Source organism: Nyctereutes procyonoides, unplaced genomic scaffold (genome assembly GCF_905146905.1).
Source record: "Nyctereutes procyonoides isolate TBG_1078 unplaced genomic scaffold, NYPRO_anot_genome, whole genome shotgun sequence".
Classification (NCBI taxonomy): domain Eukaryota; kingdom Metazoa; phylum Chordata; class Mammalia; order Carnivora; family Canidae; genus Nyctereutes; species Nyctereutes procyonoides.
Window position 1 is genome coordinate 68,146,055 of NW_026575046.1, and position 24,034 is coordinate 68,170,088.

Here is a 24,034-nt window from a genome sequence, read left to right on the forward strand (position 1 = left end):
ATAAATACATAAATAAATAAATAAAATCTTAACAACAACAACAAAAAAACAAAGCCACAACTCTGGGGCAGGGCAAGCATGGTGACAGTCACTAATAGGAGGACTGCAGGATGGTTGTTCTGGGGAAACTCAATCCCGGGTCCCACGTTTAACACTCTTCAAACAGCCCAGATTCTGTCCAGTGTTCCCCAGTGCCTAGCCCCACACTCTATCCTCCGATGCTCATGCTCCCCAGGGGAGGGGTGCTTGGGCAGTTTTTCTCTCTCCAACCATTGCAGCTGCTCAGAAACTGTGAACCTCTGTAGGGCAGGCCTCTGGGCCCACTAGATGAACCTATCAGCTCCTTACACAGGAAGATGCTCCATAGAAACCCAGAGTTCCCAAGAATTCCTCAAACATCACCCCCAGAAGGAGTTTGGCAAAAGGGGTTTCCATGGTAGGACAAGCTTGGAGCACTTAAGAGTTTTCTCCTGTCTTCCAGATGGAGGCAGCCAACAGAATAAGTCTCCCAAAAATCTTTGCAGTAATAAAAACTGTTTAAATATGGTTCCCAAACCCAACCAGGAAACTCTTTTTCATGTAATACCTATTTACATGCCACAGAGCTGGTGTTTCCACCGGGATCCCTGGGTGGCTCAGCAGTTGAGCATCTGCTTTTGGGTCAGGTTGTGATCTTGGAGTCCTGGGATTGAGTCCCGCATCGGGTTCCTCACAGCGAGCCTGCTTCTTCCTCTGCCTGTGTCTCTGCATCTCTCTGTGTATGTCTCATGAATAAATAAATAAATTTCTTTTTTTAAAGCTCCTTTATGGGATCCCTGCGTGGCACAGTGGTTTGGCGCCTGCCTTTGGCCCAGGGCGCGATCCTGGAGACCTAGGATTGAATCCCACATCAGGCTCCCAGTGCATGGGGCCTGCTTCTCCCTCTGCCTATGTCTCTGCCTCTCTCTCTCTCTTTCTCTCTCTCTCTCTCTCTGTGACTATCATAAATAAATTTAAAAATAAAATGAAGTTCCTTTATTCTTTTTTAAGATTTTATTTATTTATTCATAGACACAGAGAGAGAGGCAGAGACACAGGCAGAGGGAGAAGCAGGCTCCATGCAGGGAGCCCGATGTGGGACTCGATCCTGGATCTCCAGGATCACACCCCAGGCTGCAGGTCGCGCCAAACTGCTGTGCCACCAGGGCTGCCCTAAATAAATAAAATCTTAAAAAAAAAAAAAAAAGATGCCACACAACTAGGTCAATGCTGTTAACTACCTTGCATTTATACTTTTTTTTTACATTTATACTTTTTTTAAGTGACCTTTCTAGAAACTGTTTCCTAGAAAAAAAGATACATGTAACATGCTAACATTTATGTAAAAATGGGGGTGAATACATTCCCATGGATTGCTTATAGATATATAAATTATCTCTGGAAGGATTAGGGAACTGGTCACTGTGGCCATTTCCAGAGAAGGAAAGGAAAAGTGGCTGGGGGTAGGGACAAGAGACTTTTTATTATGTGCCTTTTGTACCAGGTACATATGTTACCTAAGCAACCTATTAAATTAAAATTAAATAACAGGCACTAAATAAAGTAATACCTTATAAATATGAAAGCATTCACAAGTGCGTGAGCACACACATGCACACAAAACATTCCAACCATAATCAATGCCAGAGAGAAATAGCCACTGTTCATATGTGGTGTTTGTACTTTGGTCTAACTTGCCTTTTTCCACTTTTGTTGTCTGTGCTTTTGGTGTCATAGACAAGAAATCATTGCCAAGACCCATGTCATGAAACTTTTCCTCTATATATTTTTTAGGAGTTTTACAGTTTCAGGTCTTATATTTAAGTTTTTAATCCATTTTGAGTTGATTTCTGTATATGGTGTAAGAGTCCAATTTTATTCTTTTGCATGTGGATGTCCAGTTCTCCCAACACCATTTGTTGATGAGACTATCCCTTCCCCAGTGCATTCTTGGCACCCTTACCAAAACTCAGCGCACTCTATGTGTCAGTTTATTTCTGGGCTTTCTATTCTGTTCCACTGGTATAGATGTCAGTCTTTATGCCAGTACCATAAGTGTTCTAATTACAGTAGTTTTGTAACATATTAAAATCAGGAATTGTGATGCTTCCAGCTTTGTTTTTCTTGCTCAAGATTGTTTTCACTGTCCAGGTTCCTCCTGTAATCCCATATGAATTTTGGAATTATTTTTTCTGTTTCTGTAAAAAATGTCATTGAGATTTTGATATGAATTTTTTTGAGATTTTGATATGAATTGCAATGAATCTGTAGATTACATGAACATTAAAAAAACATCAGTCAAGGGGTGCCTGGGTGGTTCAGTCAGTTGGGCATCTGCCCTTGGCTCAGGTCCCAGAGGTGCAGAGAAGTATGATGCCTGACCTAAAGGCTCCAGAAACTTAGCAGCAGGATTACTTCCAAACTCACAGCTCTTTCTACAGCACCCAGGCACCTTTTGGGATCTGAGCTAAGGCACAGGACAAGAATTGTGGACCTGACCAGCACCAAGGAGGCTGGGAGATAACAAGAACGACAAGAACAGGCACAGCAATCTTGAAAATAAAAACGTGCCAGATGAATAATCAGCACAGGCCCCAGTGGAGATAGGATGTCTAGAAAGCAGGATCCCTGGGTGGCTCAGCAGTTGAGCATCTGTTTTTGGCTCAGGTTGTGATCTTGGAATCCTGGGATTGAGTCCCGCATCGGGCTCCTCACAGTGAGCCTGCTTCTTCCTCTGCCTGTGTCTCTGCATCTCTCTGTGTATGTCTCATGAATAAATAAATAAAATCTTAAAAAAAAAAAAAAAGATGCCTAGAGACCAAGAGCCCAGAGACACATCGGCTACTCCCTCCACACTAGAGACTGCCATGTGTTTGCTGTTTTCTTGATTTTAAGCCTGGAGGAGGCACAGGCTGTGTGCTCTCAGGTACTTGATCTTCAAAACAACCTGCAAAGCACAGATTGTGTCCTTATTTGTACCCATGAAGACAATGGAGCTGAGAGGGGTTAAGCAACTAGCTCATGGCCAACCATAGCTAGCTGACAAGTGGCAGGAGTATAAACCCAGTTTTCTCTACTAACATGTGGTTCTGGGTGATCTGGAAACTTTAAACTATGACTTTAATGATTCTCAAATCCATTTTGTTGTCTGCAATTGAAAATAATTTTGAGGATGCCTGGATGGCTCAGCGATTGAGCATCTGCCTTTGGCTCAGGTCCTGATCCCGGGATCCGGGATTGAGTCCCACATCGGGCTCCTTGCAGGGAGCCTGCTTCTCCTTCTGCCTATGTTTCTGCCTCTCTCTCTCTCGTGAATAAATAAATAAAATCTAAATAAATAAATAAAATAAATAATAAATAAATAAAATAAATAATAAATAAATAAAATAAAATTTTTATTTTTAAAAAAATAAAAAAAGAATTTTGTGCTGGAGTTCTTCAATAGTAATGCACGTGAGATTCACAAGGATATTTAAAAGGCTCAGTGGGGGCACTGGGTAGCTCAGATGGCTAAACATCTGACTTGGGCTCTCAGGTCATGATCTCCAGGTCCTAGGATTGGGCACACATCAGGCTCCCTGCTCAATGGGGAGTCTGCCTCCTACTCTCCCTCTGCACCCCCCATATGCTCACGTGCTCTGTCTCGCTCTCTCAAATGAATAATGAATAAATAAAATCTTTAAAGATAAATAAAAGACTCATGGTACAACAGGAGAGGAAGATGACCATCTTTACAAACATCGTGGAGCTGATCAACATCTTCCTGGGACATTGGCCCCTCCAACCAGCAATAGAGGTAAGAACAGAAGTGTCTAAAACTCAAGGATGAGGGGATCCCTGGGTGGCTCAGTGGCTTAGTGCCTGCCTTCAGTCCAGGGTGTTATCCTGGAGCCCTGGGATCAAGTCCCACATGAGGCTCCCTGCATGGAGCCTGTTTCTCCCTCTGCCTGTGCTCTGCCTCTCTCTCTGTGTCTCTCATGAATAAATAAATTCTTTTTAGAAAAATAAAATTGTAAAAAAAGAACATAACTGAAGCTTCTCAAAAGAAATCCTACCTATGCATAGTAGCTTTGGCTATGCCCAAGCATTCCAGACTGCCCTTCATGATGGCTAGGAATACAGATTCTGGGGGCACCTGGGTGACTCAGTTAAGTGTCTGCTTTGGTCTCAGGTCATGATCCCGGGGTCCTGGAATTAAGCCCCATGTCAGGCTCTCTGCTCACCGGGGAGCCTGCTTCTCCCTCTCTCTCTGTTTGCTGCTCTACCTGCTTGTGCACATGCTCTCTCTGTCAAGTAAATTAAAATTTTTTTTAAAGATTTTATGTATTTATTCATGAGAGATACACAGAGAGAGAGAGAGAGAGAGAGAGAGGCAGAGACCCAGGCAGAGGGAGAAGCAGGGTCCATGCAGGGAGCCTGACGTGGGACTCGATCCCAGGTCTCCAGGATCACACCCTGGGCTGTAGGCTGTGCTAAACCGCTGAGCCACCAGGGCTGCCCAAATTAAAATTTTTTTAAAAATATGGCTTCTGGACTTGCCTGCCTGGCCCCCACAACCATGCAAAGCCAATTCCTCATAATAACTCCCTGAATTTGTATCTCATACTGGTTCTGAATCTCTGATTGAACTTTGATAACAGGAAGACAGGTACCTTTCAGAAGATGGGGAGAACAAGAAGGCTCAGGCTGGATCTGGATCAGGGAACACTGCAATGCATGTTAAAGGCTCTGGACTTTTTCTGAAAAGCTAAGGGGAGCAGCCGAGGGATCTGAGCAGATGAAGGGAAGAATTAGATCTGCATTTCAGATGTCGTTCGTCTGGCTACCTGTGGGATGGAGAATGGACTGGAGTGTACAGGGCCAGCCAGGAGGAGGCATCACAAAAAAAGGAAGAAGCTGAAGCCATCACTCAGGTAGGAAATGGTGAGATCTTGGGTGGACAAAGGCCTGGTAGGGAAAACAGAGAGAAAGAAATGCGTTTGAGAGACAGAGGAGTTAAGCCTCATGGAACTTGGTGACCTACTGGCCTGGAGTATGAGGAACAGAGTGGAGGAATCCAAGCTGACTTCCGGGTTAATGGTTCTTTTCATCCTACTGGACCTCAATACCACATGGCAGCAACTCGAGGTGTGTTCTCTTATCCACCAGTCGTTAAATCAAAACATGCGGCTAGAAACACTCATTAACTACCCAGATGCTACATCCAGATCATCTAACTCGGGGACAACAATATGCCTACAAGATACCCTGTTGTGAGCCCTTTGGCTCTTTCAGACTGAACCCTTCAGCTGCCCCTGCACAGAATAAGAAGAAAGGTAACATCTGGCAGGACAAAACCAGAAAAACATGGCTGGAAAGATCCTGGGTAGGAAGGAGGGAGGTGAGGGTAGGGGTATGGTCTGAGCAGCTGTTTCTGCCATTTCCTGGGCCTGAAATGGACCAAAGGCACAGTGGGAATCTGAGAGCCTCACAGGGAGAGTGAGGGCTAGGGCACTGGCTGATGAAAAATACCAGAACCTTCACAGGACCCCTGGGAAGACTGATAGCAGACAAAAAGTAAGGCAAGAAACCCACACAACAGCAGCACATCACAGCCTAAAGTCCACTTCCTGTCTGCAAAACGGGCAAAATTATTCCATCTTCTCACCTAACAGAAGAAAAGGAATAATCAGGCTAGAAAAGACTGGGGATATATCAATATCTATCTGGGAGAAAGAAGAGATGGAACAGAGGTATTTGTTCTTGGTCACTGTCTAAACCATCTTGACATGACCATTAATTTCTCTGCAGGCTAGACATTTCTCATCACCAGAATGACATTTTAAGAGGAAAAGAAAGAATAAATATGCAAAGAATAAAGAGAAAGAAATCCAAATATATTGGGACAGTTGGGTGGCTCAATGGTTGAGTGACTGCCTTTGGCTCAAGGTGTGATCCCAGAGTCCCAGGATCAAGTCCCATATTGGGCTCCTTGCATAGAGCCTAATTCTGTCTCTGCCTCTCTCTGTCTCTCTTATGAATAAGTAAATAAAATCTAAAAAGAAAAAGAAATTGGGCAGCCTGGGTGGCTTAGCAGTTGAGCCTCTGCTTTTGGCTCAGGGCATGATCCCAGGGTCTCTGGATTGAGTCCCACATGGGACTCTTTTCATGGAGCCTGCTTCTCCCTCTGCCTGTGTCTCTGCCTCTCTCTCTCTGTGTGTGTGTGTGTGTCTCTCATGAATAAATAAATATGTAAAAAAATTTTTTTTAAGTTTTATTTATTTATTCATGAGAGAGAGAGAGAGAGAGAGAGAGAGGCAGAGACACAGGCAGAGGGAGAAGCAGGCTCCAAGTCAGGAGCCTGATGCAGGACTCAATCCCGGGACTCCAGGATTGTGCCTTGGGCCAAAGGCAGGCACCAAACCGCTGAGCCACCCAGGGATCCCCTAAAAATTTTTTTTAATTAAAAAAAAATAATTCCATTTATAATAGCATCAAAGACAAAGTTCTTAGGAACATAAATTTAACAAAATATATTCATATACTATACCGTACAAGTACAAGCCATTGCTAAGAAAAATTAAGAACACTCAAACAGAGATATACCATGTTCATGGATTGCTTAAATGTCAATTCTCCCCAAATAAGGGTGACCAATCATCCCAGTTTGCCTGGAACTGAAGGAGTTCCCAAGATGCAACGCTATCATTTCAAAAGCCAGGGCATTCTTGGGCAAATCAGGATGAGTTTCTTTTCTAATTTCATTTTTTTAAATTTTATTTATTTATTCATGAGAATACACAGAGAGGAGAGAGAAGCAGAGACACAGGCAGAGGGAGACGCAGGCTCCATGCAGGGAGCCTGATGTGGGACTCGATCCTGGGTCTCCAGGATCACACCCTGGGCTGAAGGCGGCACTAAACCGCTGAGCCACCGGGGCTGCCCTCTTTTCTAATTTCAAATTGATCTATGGTTTCAACACAATCCCAGCTGGATTTTTTTTTTTTAAGAAATTACCAGATTGATTCTAAAATTTATGTGGAAAAACAAAGAATCTATAGTAGCCAAAACAATTTGGAGGAAGAACAAAATTAGAGTGTTCACAATATCTGATTTCAAGTTTTACTATAAAGTACAATAAGACAGTACATTATTGGGCAGCCCAGGTGGCTCAGGGGTTTAGCGCCGCCCTCAGCCCAAGGCCTGATCCTGGAGATCCGGGATCGAGTCCCATGTCAGGCTCCCTGCATGGAGCCTGCTTCTCCCTCTGCCTGTGTCTCTGCTTTTCTCTCTCTCTCTCTCTCTCTCTCTCTCTCTGTATGTCTCTCATGAATAAATAAATAAAATCTTTAAAAAAATAGTATATTATTGATAAAAGGACACAATATCAATGGAAACAGACCCCCATATATATATTCAATAGACTTTCAACAGACAATTCGATGAAAAAGGCTAGTTTTCTCAACGAATTGTCCTTGAATAATTAGACATCCATATGTAGAAAACTGAACCTCACCCACCATATCATTCACAAAAATTAACTTGAAATGGATCATAGACCTAAATGTAAAACAATAAAACTTCTAGGAAAAAAAAAAAAAACAGGAGAAAATTATTAGGTTAGGCAAAATTTATAAAGGATACAAAAAATATGATCCATAATGGAGAAAAAAGGATAAATTAGATTTTTTTTTAAAAGATTTTATTTATTCATGAGAGACACAGAGAGAGAGAGGCAGAGATATAGGTAGAGGGAGGAGAAGCAGGCTCCATGTAGGGAGTCCGATGTGGGACTCAATCCCAGGACTCTTGGATCACGTCCTGGGGCAAAGGCAGACGCTCAACCACTGAGCCACCCAGGCATTCCAAGGATAAATTAGATTTAATCAATACTTAAAATTTCTCTCTAAAAGATGCCACTGAAAAACTACATAGGTAAGCCACATTCTAGGCTGTATTCACAAAACATATATCTAACAAAGGACTGGTATTCAGGGTATATAAAGAACTCCTAAGATGCAATAATAATGAAATAATGAATAATAATAAGATAAAAATACTCTCCAGGGGGAATGCCAGGGTGGTTCAGTGTTTGAGTATCAGCCTTCAGCTCAGGTCGTGATCCCAGGGTCCCAGGATCAAGTCCCACATTGGGCTCCCTGCATGGAGGCTGCTTCTCCCTCTGCCTATGTCTCTGCCTCTTTCTTTGTGTCTCTCATGAATAAATAAATAAATAATCTGTAAAATAAATAAATAAATAAGACACAGGGACACCTGGGTGGCTCAACGGTTGAGAGTCTGCCTCCAACTCAGGGCGTGATCCCGGGGCCTGGGGATCAAGTCCCACATCGGGCTCCTAGCAGGGAGCTTGCTTCTCCCTCTGCCTATCTCTCTCTCTCGCTCTCGCTCTCTGTCTCTCATGAATAAATAAATAAGATCTTTAAAATAAAATAAAACAGACACACGTAGCACAGTACCTGGTACATGAATGAATTAATGAAGGAAGTATGTAGAAAGAGCCACGGGCATTTTTATTCAATGATAACAGATGGAAGGCCATGCATGCTAGGGATCAAAGAGCAGGGATACCTCAGCTATAAATTTCAGGAGAAAGGAGCAAACTGTTTAACCAAGTGGCCTTCCCCCCCTTACCCCCCGGGAGGCCATCATTAACCTTTCACCTCCCCAGGAGGTGTGGTCCCAGAGTAACAACCCATTCAACCAAACAAATACAGGTGTCCCCCCCACCCCTAACCACCTGCAGAGGTTCAACTTGCTGAGCAGATATTTCCCTCCAGCTTCCAGAGTCATCCTTTTAATTTGTTAATGTCACTTGCTTATTAAAAACAAAAAAGACTGAGTAGCGGAGCACACAAGAAGACTCAGCCCCTGGTCATCAGGCTAAAGATCCTACATCCCTCTTTAGGGGTAGGTTTAGGGGTATGTTCTCAACTTGGGAACTATTTTTCTCACCAGAGGGAAGTTGAGGTGGAGAGTAAAGAGGAAAAGAAGAGGCACAAAACATGGAGAAAACATAAACTCCTCCAGGCCTTAAATTCAGGTGTGCACCTGAAACTCAGGTCACTCTTGTCTGCTCAACCAGGGCATTCCCTCCTCATATCTTATGAGGTAACAGACCAAATTGATCCTCTGTGTCTTTTGCTAGGATTTTGCTCTTTGCCACAAAGTTAACAATATCTACAAGAGTGCAATGTTGCTCTTTCCTTACCTTCCAGGGAGCCCATTTTAGCTTTTGAAAGTCAGTGCTGCCAGATTCAGGAAAGCAAGTGAACAGAAACTTCCAATTTCTTTAGGGAAAGGCAACGAGCTCCTCTGGCCTTCTCCACATTCCGGGACTCTAAGATGGCCTAAGAGCTGCCTTAATGTCTCCTCTCCTTTGATCTGACTTAAGGACCCCAAGTTAGACTAGTAATTATCAATTCTATTCAAAATAAACTTCTTCCCCATATGTGTCCATTGGCCTGCCTCAAATAAGATCTATCTCCATTTTGCTTTTCAAATTGTCCTAATAGATGGTTTTGTACCAATTCCAGCTAAATGTCCAAATTCTCATCAGGCCTCGGTTTAAAAAACAAACAAACAAAAAAAATAAAAATAAAAAACAAACAAACAAAAAACAACCCTCAAAATATTCCTTCTAAGAGGGACACTTGGGTGGCACAGTGGTTGAGCATCTGTGTTTGGCTCAGGGCTGAGATCTTGGGATCCAGGATCCAGGATCAAGTCCCACATCGGGCTCCCTGCATGAATCCTGCTTCTCCCTCTGCCTATGTCTCTGCCTCTGTGTGTGTGTGTGTGTGTGTGTGTGTGTCTCATGAATAAATAATAAATAAATATTTTTTAAAAATTCCTTCAAAAAAAAATTCCTTCTAAGAGACCCAAGTCAGAGGTGATGGCCCAGCATAAAGACCACTGTTATTGCACACCCCATAGAATACAGTGTCCATAGTACCCTGAGTTGTACAGTGAGGCAGCATTATCTAGTGGGTGGAGAACTGAAGCACCTGGTAACATGTCTTCTTTGTCTACTACACTGTTCAGATGGCAGCAAACAGGGCCGAGTCAGGAACCACCACTCACCACTGCTTGCTGGGCCCCAGACGGTGGCATCATGGCTGCCTCTGGCTTAGCATGAGTGTTCTCTGTGTCACCCTCAGGTCCAGACCCCCAACTCCATCCTCCCTCTCTGCAACACTCTATACTCACCCTTTGAAAGGGAGTGGGGGAACCAGAGAATGCAACCACTAATTCAAACCAGAAAAACGGAGGGTACGGAACTGAAAAGAGTTTTTCATCCAGCCGGTCTGAAAGACCCCTTCCTGGTGAGAATTTTGGCTTGGCTATTTGGCTCTCTGCTTTCAGAGTCAGAAACCTATTTTCTGTACTAAGTCCTGCAAGTAAAAGGAGACGAAATGTGTATGTGGCTTTGCCAATGAGCTCTCTTTGCTTTTAACATAAGAAAAAGTGGGGCAGGGGCACCAGACAGAATGGAAATGCATGGAGATGAAAAGCCAGGGTGCAGCCTCACTGGTGGGGTTGTTGAGACATCTCTAAGCAGATGATACCGAAGTGCCTCTTGCTACCCTCCCCTCTATCCCATGTCCCTTCTCCCTGGGGACTAAAATAAATGTGTTTTATTTGCTCCATCTGAGGAGGAGGATTTATGGGCTGAGAGAGTGAGGGGTTCCTGGGTAAGAGTCAAAATTCAGGGCTGGAACAACTGGTGACTTGTCGACAACACACCATCAAATGGTCGTCACAACCCCACAAAAATGCAAACAAACCAGACTGTTGCAGGGAGTGGACATGCCCTCCTGGCTTTAGCGGTGGGTGTCAAAGACACTTAATGGTGCAGTGGTTTCAAATGAAGCTATTTCACACAAGTAAAAAGTTGCTGTCTTCTCACTAGCGGGCTCTCTGAAAAGACTGAAAAGAAGGAATTTTCTCTATTTAGCTAATGGGACGGGATGTGTTCAGAGCATCATTTGTCATTTCTTTTCCCCAAGAAGTTAATGACCTCAAACCTTCACCTAGGCCCTGGGCCGAGACCAGCACACCACCCAGTACAGAAGGGCATGGAAACCACAGGCTGCTGTCCGCTCCAGGACTGTAACTTTTTAAAATAAATTAAAGTAAATAAATAAATAAGAAGGGAAAGAAAGAAAGAAAGAAGAAAAGAAAAGAAAAGAAAAGAAAAGAAAAGAAAAGAAAAGAAAAGAAAAGAAAAGAAAAGAAAAGAAAAGAAGCAACCAGTTCAGCGGTCCCCTTCCTAAGCGCCCCCAGGGCGCGGGGGGCAGAGGCCTCCACCTCCTGACCCCAGGCCCGTGCCCCGAGCTCCCCGAGCATCCCTTTTCTAAGGAGAAAGTTCCTTCGCCCAGGAACCTGCAGGCTCCCCCGGCTGGAGCGTGGAGACCAGGAGGCATCCAGGCGGCGGCCCAAGGCGGCGGCCAGGTGGCTCCGGGGCCCGGCCGGCCCACCCGCCCCCTCCTCCGCCGGCCCCCGAGGCCTCTCCCGCCCGGGCCCCGCACTCACCCACCGCCCGGATGCGGAAGCCGCGCGGGGGGCGCAGCGCCCGGCGGCCCCAGGCGTCGCGCAGCACCTGCAGGCTGGCGGGAGGCGCGTGCACCAGCAGCACCCCGCGCGGCAGCCAGCCCTGGAAAGCCAGCCGCGAGGCGGCGCGCGCCAGCCGCGAGTTCCAGAAGCAGCGCGCGTTGGCGCGTCGGAAGGCGCGGAAGACCGCGCGCCCGCCCGGCTCCTCGGCGCCCGGCTCCTCGGCGCCCGCCGCCTCCGGCGCCTGCAGCCTGCATAGCACCAGCGCCAGCGAGCCCGGCGCCAGCTGCACCGGCCGGGCCATGCCGCCGCGGGAGGCCGGGGCCCCAGCCTGGCGCACGGTCCGGCGCGGCGGTCGCGCAGCCCCGGGGGCCCGGGCGCCGCACGCCCGGCGGGAGGGATCGGCCGACTGCGCGCGCGGCGCCGGCTGCCGGGGGAACGGGCTCCGGGGGGCGGGGCCGGCTGCGCCCGGGAGCTCGGGGGCGGAGGGGGGCGCAGGGGGGGCGGGCCCGCGGCCGTCGGCTGCCGGGGGAGCGGGCTCCGGGGGGCGGGGCCGGCTGCGCCCGGGAGCTCGGGGGCGGAGGGGGGCGCAGGGGGGGCGGGCCCGCGGCCGTCGGCTGCCGGGGGAGCGGGCTCCGGGGGGCGGGGCCGGCTGCGCCCGGGAGCTCGGGGGGGCGGGGGGGGCGGGCCCCGCGGGGGCTCTTCCAAGCCCTCGGGGAGCCCCGCGGCTCCCGGGAGCCTCCTTCAACCGCGGCGCGAGCGGCAGGGCCAGCAGCCCCCAGAGCTGAGAGGACCGGGGTGGCCGCCGTCGTCCCGGCTTCGGGTCGCCCCTGGTGAGCGAGGCCGCGAGGAACAGTCTGCGGGTGTCAGGGGCCTCGCGGGGGCCGGGAGGCAGTAGACCCAGGTTTGGGTCTGGGTCTTCTCCTAAGCTGTCTTGCTCTTTACTTCCTCTCTCTCTGAGCCTCAGTTTACTGTCCTGCAAAATGAGGAATTAGAGGGGCGCCTGGGTGGCTCCGTCGGTGAAGCGTCTGGCTTTGACTGAGGTCATGATCCCGGGTCCTGGAATCGAGCCCCGATCCTGCTCCTGCTCAGCGGGGAGCCTGCTTCTCCCTCTCCTCTGCTGTTCCTCCTGCTTGTGCTGTCTGGCGCGTTCTCTCTCTCAAGCACAGAGATAAAATCTTTAAAAAAAAAAAAGAAAAGAAAAAAAAAAGGAGTTGGAACTGAATTCTAAGAACTTTCTTCCATCCGTGACTCCGAGGTTCTAGGCTCTGGGCCGGCCCGGGGTAACAGAGGTGAAGGGTTCCAGGGGTGCTCCCCCCACTGGCGAGCGCAGTGATGAAGTCCGTGGGATTCAGCCTTGGGTTGGATCTGGGCGTTCGGAAAAGACTGTGAAACCGTCTTGCCCAGGGGGCTCCCCGGATCAAAGGCAGAGGGACTTGTGATCGGTCAGGCCCACTGTGCGAGGGCCTCGAAGCAACGACGTCGAGTTCCCATGCTGGGGGACCGAGGCTGGAACTCTGCCTGGGGCACTGGATGAGGGCTCCTGGAGGAAAGAATAGGAGAGATGAGAGGTTATTACTATTACTGTTGTTCGTTATTACTATTAGAAACTGACCCTAGTAGAGGAAGCACAGGTGTTTGGCAAGACCTGGGGGTCATTCCATACTTCCTGTTCCCTCAGCTCATCAGTGAGCAACCATAATAATTCGAGAATATGTGCCCTGCCTCCTCCTGAGTCATCATCACAATAAATGATAGATGATTCTATTAAATAATGATAGCTAGCATTTACTGAACATGGTATGCTGGAGGCATTAATTTCACAACCCGGTGTTAACTACTGTTAGTATCGTTGTATTTTTTAGAAATGAGGAAACCACAGCCTGTGTTAGATTAAGAAGTGCATCCTGTGGGGGCGCCCGGGGGCTCAGTTGGTTAAGCATCTTCCTTTGGCTCCGGTCATGATCTCAGGGTCCTGGGATTGAGCCCCACCTTGGGCTCCCTGCTCAGTGGGCAGTCTGCTTCTCCCTCTCCCTCTGCCTCTCCACCTGCCCTACCTCTGTTCATGTGCTCCCTCTTTCTCCTTCTCTCAAATGAATAAAATCTTAAAAGAAAAAAAAATAGTGCATCCTGATCACACAGATAGTAAGAGACAGAGTTAGACAATTACCAATCAGGGTTCCCTATGACAAATAAGTCTGACACAATTTTTTTTTCTGACACAATTTTTAATTCAAATAAGCATGCAAACCTGAGACAGCCTTCCCACATCTGAATTCTGACTCTGGTGGAGATGGATGGATGGATAAATACAGCAGAGAGCCTAAATGAACTAAACTCCTATGTCTAGAGAAGCTCCATGGGGAGGACAAAGTTTCTTCCACTGAGTTCTCTCTATCATAGCCCTAACCTTGCAAGATCAAGGATGCGTTTGCTATATTTCCCATCCTGGAGAACTGTGGCTTATCTCTGTATCTAACATAGTGTCTTTTCCATTTTTTTTTAAAGATTTATTTATTTATTTATTCATGATAGATGTAGAGAGAGAAAGAGAGAGGCAGAGACACAGGAGGACGGAGAAGCAGGCTCCACACCAGGAGCCCAACATGGGACTCGATCCCGGGACTCCAGGATCGCGCCCTGGGCCAAAGGCAGGCGCCAAACCGCTAGAGCCACCCAGGAATCCCCTCTTTTCCATTTTAAGAAGGATAATAATACTTCTCATTTACTCTCAGCACACTCCGTGCCTGGAGCTATACTAAGGGTCTTACATGTGTGATCTAATTTTATCCTCAAAATTGACCCTCTGAAAGGGGTAATGTTATTAAGCCCCATCTTCCACAAGAAAAACAAACTTAGAAAGGGGGTTGGGGTGTGCCTGGGTGGCTCAGTCAGTAAGAATCCAACTCTTGATCTTAGCTCAGGTCTTGATCTCAGAGTAGTAAGTTCAAGCCCCGTGTTGGTCTCCATGCTGGGCGTAGAGCCTACTAAAAAAAAAAAAAAAAAAAAGAATAAATAAAGAAAGAAAGAAAGAAAATTTAAAGAAAATAAAAAGAACTAAAAGCTTAGAGAGCTTAGGTTATTTGCCTATAAGGACAAAGCTAATGGACAATCAGACAGAGATCCCAACATTGTCCACACACCTGGCTAGGCGGGGAAGCCAGAAGACCACACCCTCACCAGACCTGTTGCCTGGTCTGAAAAATTGTCCTGAGCTTGATTCTTACTGTCAGGTAGACCAGGCTTTGAGATCTGAAGGTCTGAAATTATGAGGTAGAACTGTCTTACTGTAGAGACTTTCATTCATATTTGTGACATTTCCATTATCATTTTACTTATGCTAGTCCAGTTAACAAAAGAATAAGGAAGAGTGTAAGGAGAAAAATTTTAAATTACAGCCAAATATGTATCCACTTGTTTTCCCAAAGAATCAGCTACCTCACAAATATCCCGAAACTCCTAACAAATGGAACGTTTGATCTTAAGAGTTCATGGAAAAATGAAGACCTCCAAGCTAAATGGCCAGTAATTATATGGCAAAACTGTAGTTTGTTTCTCTAAACAGAAACTTTTTTTTTTTGAGTAAACAGAAACTTCTCAAGAGCTTTCGTCTTTGTGATCTCTGAAGACCAAACAGAGAAACATTTTTATTTTTTAAAAAGGATTTTTTGGGAACGTCTGGGTGGCTCAGCGGTTAAGCTCCTGCTTCCGCCCAGGGCGCGATCCTGGAGTCCCAGGATTGAGTCCCAAGATCGAGTCCCACATCAGGCTCCCTGCATGGAGCCTGCTTCTCTCTCTGCCTATGTCTCTGCCTCTCTCTGTGTGTGTCTCTCATGAATAAATAAATAAAATCTTAAAAAAAAAGATTTTTAAAATTCATTTGAGAGAGAGCACAAGCAGAGGAGAGAGTCAGAGGGAGAGGCAGACTTCCTGATGGGCAGGCAGCCCAATGCAATGTGGGCCAATCCCAGGACCCTGAGATCATGACCTGAGTCAAAGGCAGATGCTTAATCATCTGAGCCATCCAGGTGCCCCCAGAAACATTTTTAGAAGACAGATTTGGTATCATTCTCCACTTTAAAGAGGCACACAGTAGTCAAACTAAAAGCTATACTTAAAAGTCTCAAAGGGATTTTTAATTTTTTTTAATTTTCAATGGAGTCTATGCCTGAGAAAGGACAAAGTAATTCTAACACTATATACAAATCTAAACAGCATATTATGCAATTGTTTAAAAAGATTGAGACAAAAAAAAGATTGAGACAAAATTTTATGCAGTGACTGATACAATATCCCAGATATGTTTTTTTAAGTTAATTTTTTTAGTAATCTCCATACCCAATGTGGGGATCAAACTCATGACCCTGAGATCAAGAGTCACATCCTCTTCTAAGTCAGACAGACACCCCCAAAATATATTTTTAAGTAAAAAAGAAAGGTTGACCCACTACTTGCATTTTAAAAATGGGCATTTAAAAATGTGGCTGGAGAATCTCTGGAAGGGTACCTAAGAAGCTGGTGATAATAGTGGTTACCTCTAGAGAGAGGAATGAGGAACTGGGTAAAAGGAAGGCTTATTTTTCACTGTGTATTATCATGTGCAGATACTTCTTGTTCAAAAAATACTTTCAAAAACATATCAAGAAAAAAAAACATATCAGGACATTAAGAGATTAGCTCTGGTCATTTTGAGAAATAGGATTACAACTGTCCTATTTATTCCCTCCAAAGTAAATAGTTACTAATGAGTTACCTCATTTTTCTCCTCTCCTATTTCTGTGTGATCCCTCTCTTGCTCACCTTATCAGGCCTAAAATTCCTGGCCAGAAAAAAAAAGAAAAAAAAATTCCTGGCCAGAAATTCCTGCCCAGATAATCACACTTTAGAAAAGATCATGTCTCCAAAGGCACTGTTAAGGGCATATACGTTGCCTCTTCCATTATCACATCTTTGTGAAGATTTATGGAGTTCATCCAATTTGCTGTTGACTTCAAAATTACAGTGGCCTAAAAAAAAAAAAAAACTACCCAAAAAAGGTACAGTGGCCTTTCATGGGACAGAACATAGGATCTCTAAAGAGCTTTTGAGCTTCAGAACCACTGAGGATGATGAGATGGCTTGTCCTTGGGGGTGTGTGGGTGGTTCAGTTGGTTACAAGTCTGATTCTTGAGGGATCCCGGGGTGGCTCAGTGGTTTGGCGCCTGCCTTTGGCCCAGGGTGTGATCCTGGAGTCCCAGGATCGAGTCCCACATCGGGCTTCCTGCTTGGAGCCTGTTTTTCCTCTGTCTGTGTCTCTGCCTCTGTGTGTGTGTGTGTCTCTCATGCATAAATAAATAAAATCTTAAAAAAAAAAAAAGTCTGATTCTTGATTTCAGCTCAGATCTTGATCTCAGGGTTCTGAGATCTCACACCAGTTCAGAGTCTGCTTAAGATGCCCTCTCTCCTTCTCCCTCTGCCCCTCCACACCTCTAAAAAAATTTTTTTTAATTAAAAAAAAAAAAGATTGGCTTGTCCTAGATAGAAGGAACTGGGAAGCTAGTGCCTTTAATTGAATTAAGGGAGTAGCACTGCTGGGAGGTTCTTTCCCCAAGAGTGCTTCATATGGACGGATACTTGCTGATGCTGGTGCTAATGCCTTGAAAGCAACAGTGAGATGGTCCCTGAGGCAATTACAGTAAGGACCATGGCCGGGGCCTCTCTGAGCCAACTTAGAGCTTCAGAACTCAGTCGTTGCTGGAGATGGAGGAGCAGCCCATGACATCAGGACCTTATGGCAGCAGAGGCTAACATAACTATAATGAGACCCTAGGATAAAGACCAGGACTGCTTTCCCCATTTTCTGGATACCATGTAAACCTCCAAGTTTTCTGATAACTCCAAGGAATGGATTCCCCAAAAACATAGCCAAGATTCAATTTTGGCCAACTCTGGCACCTGAAATTTAGATTTTATTTGGTTTAGAGAACTGAACCTGCAGGAAAAGCAAATGCATACCCACTACATTTGTAATTGCTGTAAAAGATAAACTTGACCATTGGATGCTTATATCCACCTTGGGTCGATTCTAAGTAGAGCATTTGATGCTCTTCACACTCTGATCCCAGCCTGTCTTTCTAATGTCATCTCTGTTTCTACCCTTGCCCTCCTCCTGCAGTCCACACCAAGGATCTTGTGCTCCAGTGACACAAAATTACACACCTTCCCACGTCTTTGCTCACATTATTCCATCTGCCTAGAAGGCCTTCCCCTTTCCATCAGGTGATATCCTGCAAAGCTCAGCCCATAAAACCTGTGACACATCCCAGGAGATATCATCTGTTCCTGGAGCACATTGTTAACCCTTTTATAGCACTTGTGTGTTAAGGGCTGTCATACTTAAATTATCTGTCTCACCGGGCAGCCTGGGATTCCTTGAGGGCCAGGCTCCTGAATGACTCATCTCTGTGATCCAGCACACAGCCCAATACCAAGGCCTTAACTTCATTCTATGTGAATCAAGTTCAGTTTAACTAGTACTCAATCCAGGATAACTCCACTTCTGCTGCTCCTCACGAGTCTGGGGTCACCACACACATAAGCATTTCTGGTTTGTAGGTGAATCACAGGAAGACCTGGTTATCCAATAGTCAATGCCAGGGCAAAGCCTCAAGGAATGGGCACACCCGGGCCTTACACATCCAGGCATTTGGAATTCCGTGGTTTCTCTGGAGTCTGTTTATAGCACACATGTACACTGAGGACGATGTTTGGATTAATTGTCTCAAAATTTTTCCCACACCAAAATTCATCAGGCTGAAGTTTCTTCCCCTTAATTCAGAAAATGAAGCCTTGACACTTATGGCTGATTTAGAAATTATTTTCTAGGGTACCTGGGGGGTTCAGTCAGTTAAGCACCTGCCTTCGGCTCAGGTTATGATTCTAGGTCCTGGAACTGAGCCCCACATTGGGCTTCCTGCTCAGTGGGAAGCCTGCTTCTTCCTTTGCCACCACCACCCCCAACCCCGGTTGTGAGCGCTTTCTCTCAATAAATAGAATCTTAAAAAAAAAAAAAAGAAATCATTTCCTATCTGAATTCTCTTTATTATGACCATTTCTACTTCTACAGCATCTTTTTCCCCTGTACCAGGAAAAAAGAAAAAGAAAAAGAAAAAGAAAAAAAAAATCCTGGAAACTTTTGTTTGTATTTTTCTCTCAGAAAAACGTGAGGCTTTGTTAAGCAACTGTGTTGATGCAAAGGGTAGACAAAAGGCGGTAGCGGCGGTGGGGGTGGGAAGTATTTAATACCAGTCCTTTTTTTTTTTTTTTAATAGATTTTATTTATTTATTTGAGAGAGAGAGAGAAGAAGCAGGAGGAGGGGCAGAGGGAGAGAGAGAAGCAGACTCCCCGCTGAGCACAGAGCCCAACTCAGGGCTCAATTCTAGGACCCTGAGGTCACAATGCAAGGCAAAGTCACATGCTTAACTGACTGAACCACCCAGGCACCCCTGATGTCATTTCTTAAAATACACATTCACGGATGTGTACATACACACGAAACAAATTACCTCCATTATTTTAGCTACTGAAATGAGACAGACTCTGGACCACAGTAGCCTTATCTGTAAAAAGAGAGCAAAAACGCTTAACCAACCTGAAGAACTTCTTAGGGTCCCTTCCAGCTTCCTGGTTCTATAACTCCACTTTCACACCCAAAGATAGAAACCTTATTGTGTTTTAAATAGTTACTGAAAAAAAAATAGTTACTGAGTCCAATGAGATACTAAGGGATGCAAATTTAGAGCCTGAGAGCTGTATATCCCAAAGCTGATTCTGATTTGCCTTTAGACCGTTCTTTTCTTTATCTCTCTAATGGCAAACGGCCAATAAAGAAATAAATACTGGAGGAAAAAAAGATCCTTAGTTTGGAACACTTAAAGGCTAAAAATACAAGAAATCCCCTGGTTCTGATGTGAGAAGTACTAAAGAAAAAATGATTCTGACACTTGTAAAATGGTAAGGAAAGCTTTATTCAAGACCATTGCAAAGTCTAGACAGCAGACAGTTGTAAAGCAAAGACAGCAAAGAAGCTGGGGATTTTGACCAAGAAGCAGAGTGAGGGAGTCAGTGAACAGAAATTACTAATAAGGGACATCAAGGGGTGGGGGTGGGGGATTCTTGCCAAAATGGCGTAAGAGCACTCCTGCTAAAGGGAGGTCAAGGATTTATACAACAAAGGTGGGGTGTTCCTACAAAACCGACCTTTGCAGGATTCTTGCTATGGCTGGGCTGGGCAGGCAAAAGACAGAATGGGGTCCAAGTTGGAGGCCTACTCAGAAAGAAGGCCTAGGGCACCTGAGGGGCTCAGTCGGTTAAGCATCCAACTCTTTTTTTTTTTATTATTTTTTTATTTTTAGCATCCAACTCTTGATCTCAGTTCAGGTCTTGATCTCAGAGTCGTGAGTTTGAGCCCCATGCTTGGCTCTACACTGGGCATGGAGCCTACTAAGGAAGGAAAGATGAAGGAAGGAAGGAAGGAAGGAAGGAAGGAAGGAAGGAAGGAAGGAAGGAAGGAAGGAAGGAAGGAAGGAAGGAAGGACTTAGAGGAGGGGCACCTAGCTGGCTCAGTCAATAGAGCATGGGACTCTTGATCTCAGGGTACTGAGTTCAAATCCTGTGTTGGGTGTGGAGACTACTTAAAGAAACAGGAAGAAGGAGAAGGAGAAAAGAGAGAAAGAAAGAAAGGAAGGAAGGAAAGAAGAAAGAAAAGTTTAGAGGAGCCTGACCAAAGTTTGGTCAAGGACAGTGTTTGTCAGGGAGCACCTGGGTGGCTCAGTGGTTAAGAATCTGCCTTCAGCTTGGGTCATGATCTCAGGTTCCTGGGACTGAGCCCCACAGTGGGCTCCCTGCTCAGTGAGGAGTCTGCTTTTCCCTCTCTCTCTCTCCCTGCTTGTTTTCTCTCTCTGTGTGTCAAATAAATAAGTAAAATCTGAAGAAGGAGGAGGAAGAGAAGGAGGAGGAGAAGTCTTTGTCAGAAGCCAATACAAGCTTCCTGTACTCTGCCCCTTCCCACTGGTTAAAGGAACTAACACTCATAAAGCACTTACAACACCCCAATATTCCCATTTTTGTTTGGAGAGAGGGAACTGGAATATTATCATTAACAGAAATCATTTCTGGATGGTGGCATTACAAGCAATTTTTCTTTCTTTCTTTGAGCTTTTCTATACTTGCCAAAAATTTTACAGAAAAGAGAAGGAGGAGGTTTAAAAGAAGTTAAGGCAGCTGGCTCTTCTGTACTGGGGCCCTCAGAGCCAATAAGCTTTCTACCCAAAATGAAGAGACTCCATCATTCCACTTCCCCATTGACCCTGGGGTCAGGGGGCAGGTCTGAAAGCTGGAAAATATTACTTTCAAAAAAAAAAAAAAAGCCACAACACCAGCCTGTTAAATAGGTGCAATGAAGTGCCCTGGAAAGAGAGCAAGTCAGCAAAATTCTTATTTTAAACCTGGAAAATCAGATTAACTCTTTCCCTACACCTAAAAAAAAAAAAAAAAGGAGTAAAGTATGCAGGCCTAAGGCAAGATGCCAAACCCAGTTTCAGGATTTTAAAGGAGAAACCATTTCTCTTCAGGTTTATTACACACAGGGTGTAAAGCTGGGCCTCATATACCACTATTTACATGCAAATCCCACCAAAAATGAGTTGGACCCACTCCAGATGCCCAGATCTCAAAGGAACTCTGTTTCCAGTGAGGCCCCTGCCTGGTAGCTATGAGTCTCTTTTCTCTGCTTTCTTGGGGAAGAGAGAAGAAAAGATGCTAAGGGATTTCCCTCACACTCTGAAATTATCTTGAATTGAGAAACAAATGTTGCTTTGTTCCTTCTCACAATCTGTTACCAGTTATTTAAGCCTTTTTTTTTCAAGATTTATTTATGGGGTGCCTGGGTGGCTCAGTTGGTAAATCGTCTGCCTTTGGCTCAAGTCATGATCCCAGGGTCCTGGGATTGAGTCCCTTGTCAGGCTCCCTGCTCAGTGGGGAGTCTGCTTCTCCCTCTCCCTGCTGCTCCCTCTACCAGCTTGTACTCTCTCTCTCTCTCTCTCTCTCTCTCTCTCACTGTCAAATAAATTTTTAAAAACTTTTGTTTATTTGAGAAAGAAGAAAGAGAGAGTGGAGGGGCAGAAGGGGAAGGAGAATCTCAAGCAGACTCCAGAATCTGATGCAGGGCTTAATCCCATGACCCTGAGATCATGACCTGAGATGAAACCAAGAGTCAGATGCTCAATTGCCTCAGCCACCCAGACGCCTCAAGTTGCTTAAGTCTCTTAACAGGAATCCAGGATGACCTCGTATTCATCTGTCGACCCTCTAGAATGCCCCCGACAGCTTGGCTCAAGAGCCAGAAAACAGTTCTCTGAACAAGATGGTAAAGAACACAGTAGGGCAGCCTGGGTGGCTCAGTGATTTAGCACCGCCTTCAGCCCAGGGCGTGATGCTGGAGACCGGGGATCGAGTCCTGTGTCAGGCTCCCTGCATGGAGCTTGCTTCTCCATTTGCCTGTGTCTCTGCCTCTCTCTCTCTCTCTCTCTCTCTCTCTCTCTCTCTCTGTGTGTGTGTCTCTCATTAATAAATAAATAAAATCTTAAAAAAAAAACATAGTATGATAAGGGGAGAACTGGATGTTCAAGTTGGTGCCAAACAGCCCTGGTGTAGGACTGCACAGATGTGGTTCATTCAGCATTCTCCAGAGGATCCAAATAAAACAGGTGGCTTTGTAGACATACCTATAATACAACAAGAAAAGGTACTTATTGAGCCTGCTAAATTCCAGATGCTGCTTTGGGTAATTAAGAGGAGGAGATAGAGGAGACATGCCATTTTCTCAGATAGCTTGTAATCTAGTGCCTTTGTAACAAATTTATGATGAGAAAAAGCAGAAGAGAAGAGCATAAAGTAAAAAGAATGTAATGTCAACTAATGCAATAGTGAGAGTGTGGACCTTATTTGGATCCTAATTGGAACAAAACAAATGTGAGGCAATTTATGAGAAATAGGAACACTGACTAAGTACTTGATACAAAGAACAAAAGGAAAAACAAAGGGATACATGAAGGTGATTTATGAAGAAATGAATATGCTCTTAAAATACCTTACTTACCTAAAATTAAAAAATAAAATAAAATAAAATACCTCCACCTTTTAAAAAGAAACAGCAGTGTGTTGGGTAAGTTGTTTGCTGAACTTCTTTTCTGATCTAAAGTAAAAATGATTACTAATCCTTGGTAATCACCTCTTACAATAAGGTACATCTGGTTAGCAGAGTGCTTATAAAACACACTTGTCAATTTAGACATAAAAACATTAATATTTTAAAATAACATCTTTGAAGGAAAACAATTTCTGTTTTCTACAAAACTCTGGGATCATACTTTCCCCATCCACAAAAAGAAAAAAAGAAAGAAAGAAAGAAAAGGAAAAAGGAAAAAAGGGGAAAAAAAACCCCAACAACCTAGGAAAGAAAAAGAATAGCGGGATTGCTTGGGTGGCTCAGCGGTTAAACATCTGCTGTAGGCTCAGGGCCTGATCCTGGAATCCCAGGATCGAGTCCCACATTGGGCTCCCTGCATGGAGCCTGTTTCTCCCTCTGCCTGTGTCTCTGCCTCTCTGTGTGTGTCTCTCATGAATAAATAAATTAAATATTTTAAAAAAATAGCATTGGAAAAACAGAAGGGGTGAGAGCCTTCAAATAGAGGTAACAGTCTCTAAATCTTGGTCTTGCTTTCAGAATTGACACTGCTCCTCTTACTGGGACAAAGAATTACACTGAGAATATTAAGATGTATGTGTTAGCTTTTATAGATTTTTATTTATTTATTTTAAAGAAGGGGGACAGGGAGAGAGAGAATCTCAAGCAACCCCTCTGCCAAGTGCCCATTGAAGGGCTTCATCCCAAGACACTGAGATAAGGACCTGGGCTGAAGCCAAGTCACCAAGAGTGAGATGCTTAACTGACTGAGTCACCCCAGCACTCCTATGTATGTCCTTTAAATTAACTAATTTCTATTCCACATACGTAACATTGCTTGGGGTGACTTACGCTCCTGTAATAGAATCAGGAAATCTACAATTATAGCTAAAAGAAACTTCATTTCATTTGTTCATATTCCTCCCCATTCTGTCAAAACACACTAGATAGGGCAGCCCGGGTGGCTCAGGGGTTTAGCACTGCCTTCAGCCCAGGGCCTGATCCCTCTGCCAGTGTCTCTGCCTCTCTTTCTCTCTGTGTCTCTCATGAATAAATAAATAAAATCTTAAAAAGAAACACACACACACACACACACACACACACACACACACACTCATGATAAAGAAACTTAGGCCCACAGAAGCTAACCAAGTGCCCAGTGTCTCATAGCTAGTTAGTGACTGAGCCAGGAGTGGAAGTGAGGGAGATCTCCAACTCTAGGTCTGAGACAGAGGTCACTA

The 24,034-nt window shown here is 45.0% G+C and overlaps 1 protein-coding gene across 4 annotated transcripts in view; it reads right to left on the reverse strand.

The window, feature by feature from the left end:
- STOX1 (storkhead box 1) overlaps positions 1-11,907 on the reverse strand; it is a 50,450-nt gene extending 38,543 nt beyond the window's left edge. For all 4 annotated transcript variants that reach the window (XM_055325604.1, XM_055325607.1, XM_055325606.1 and 1 more), the window contains exon 1: positions 11,551-11,907. In XM_055325604.1, the coding sequence (XP_055181579.1) occupies positions 11,551-11,872 (322 nt within the window). In that variant the 5' untranslated portion in view covers positions 11,873-11,907. The remainder of the gene's footprint in view (positions 1-11,550) is intronic.
- Positions 11,908-24,034: the final 12,127 nt, after the last annotated feature.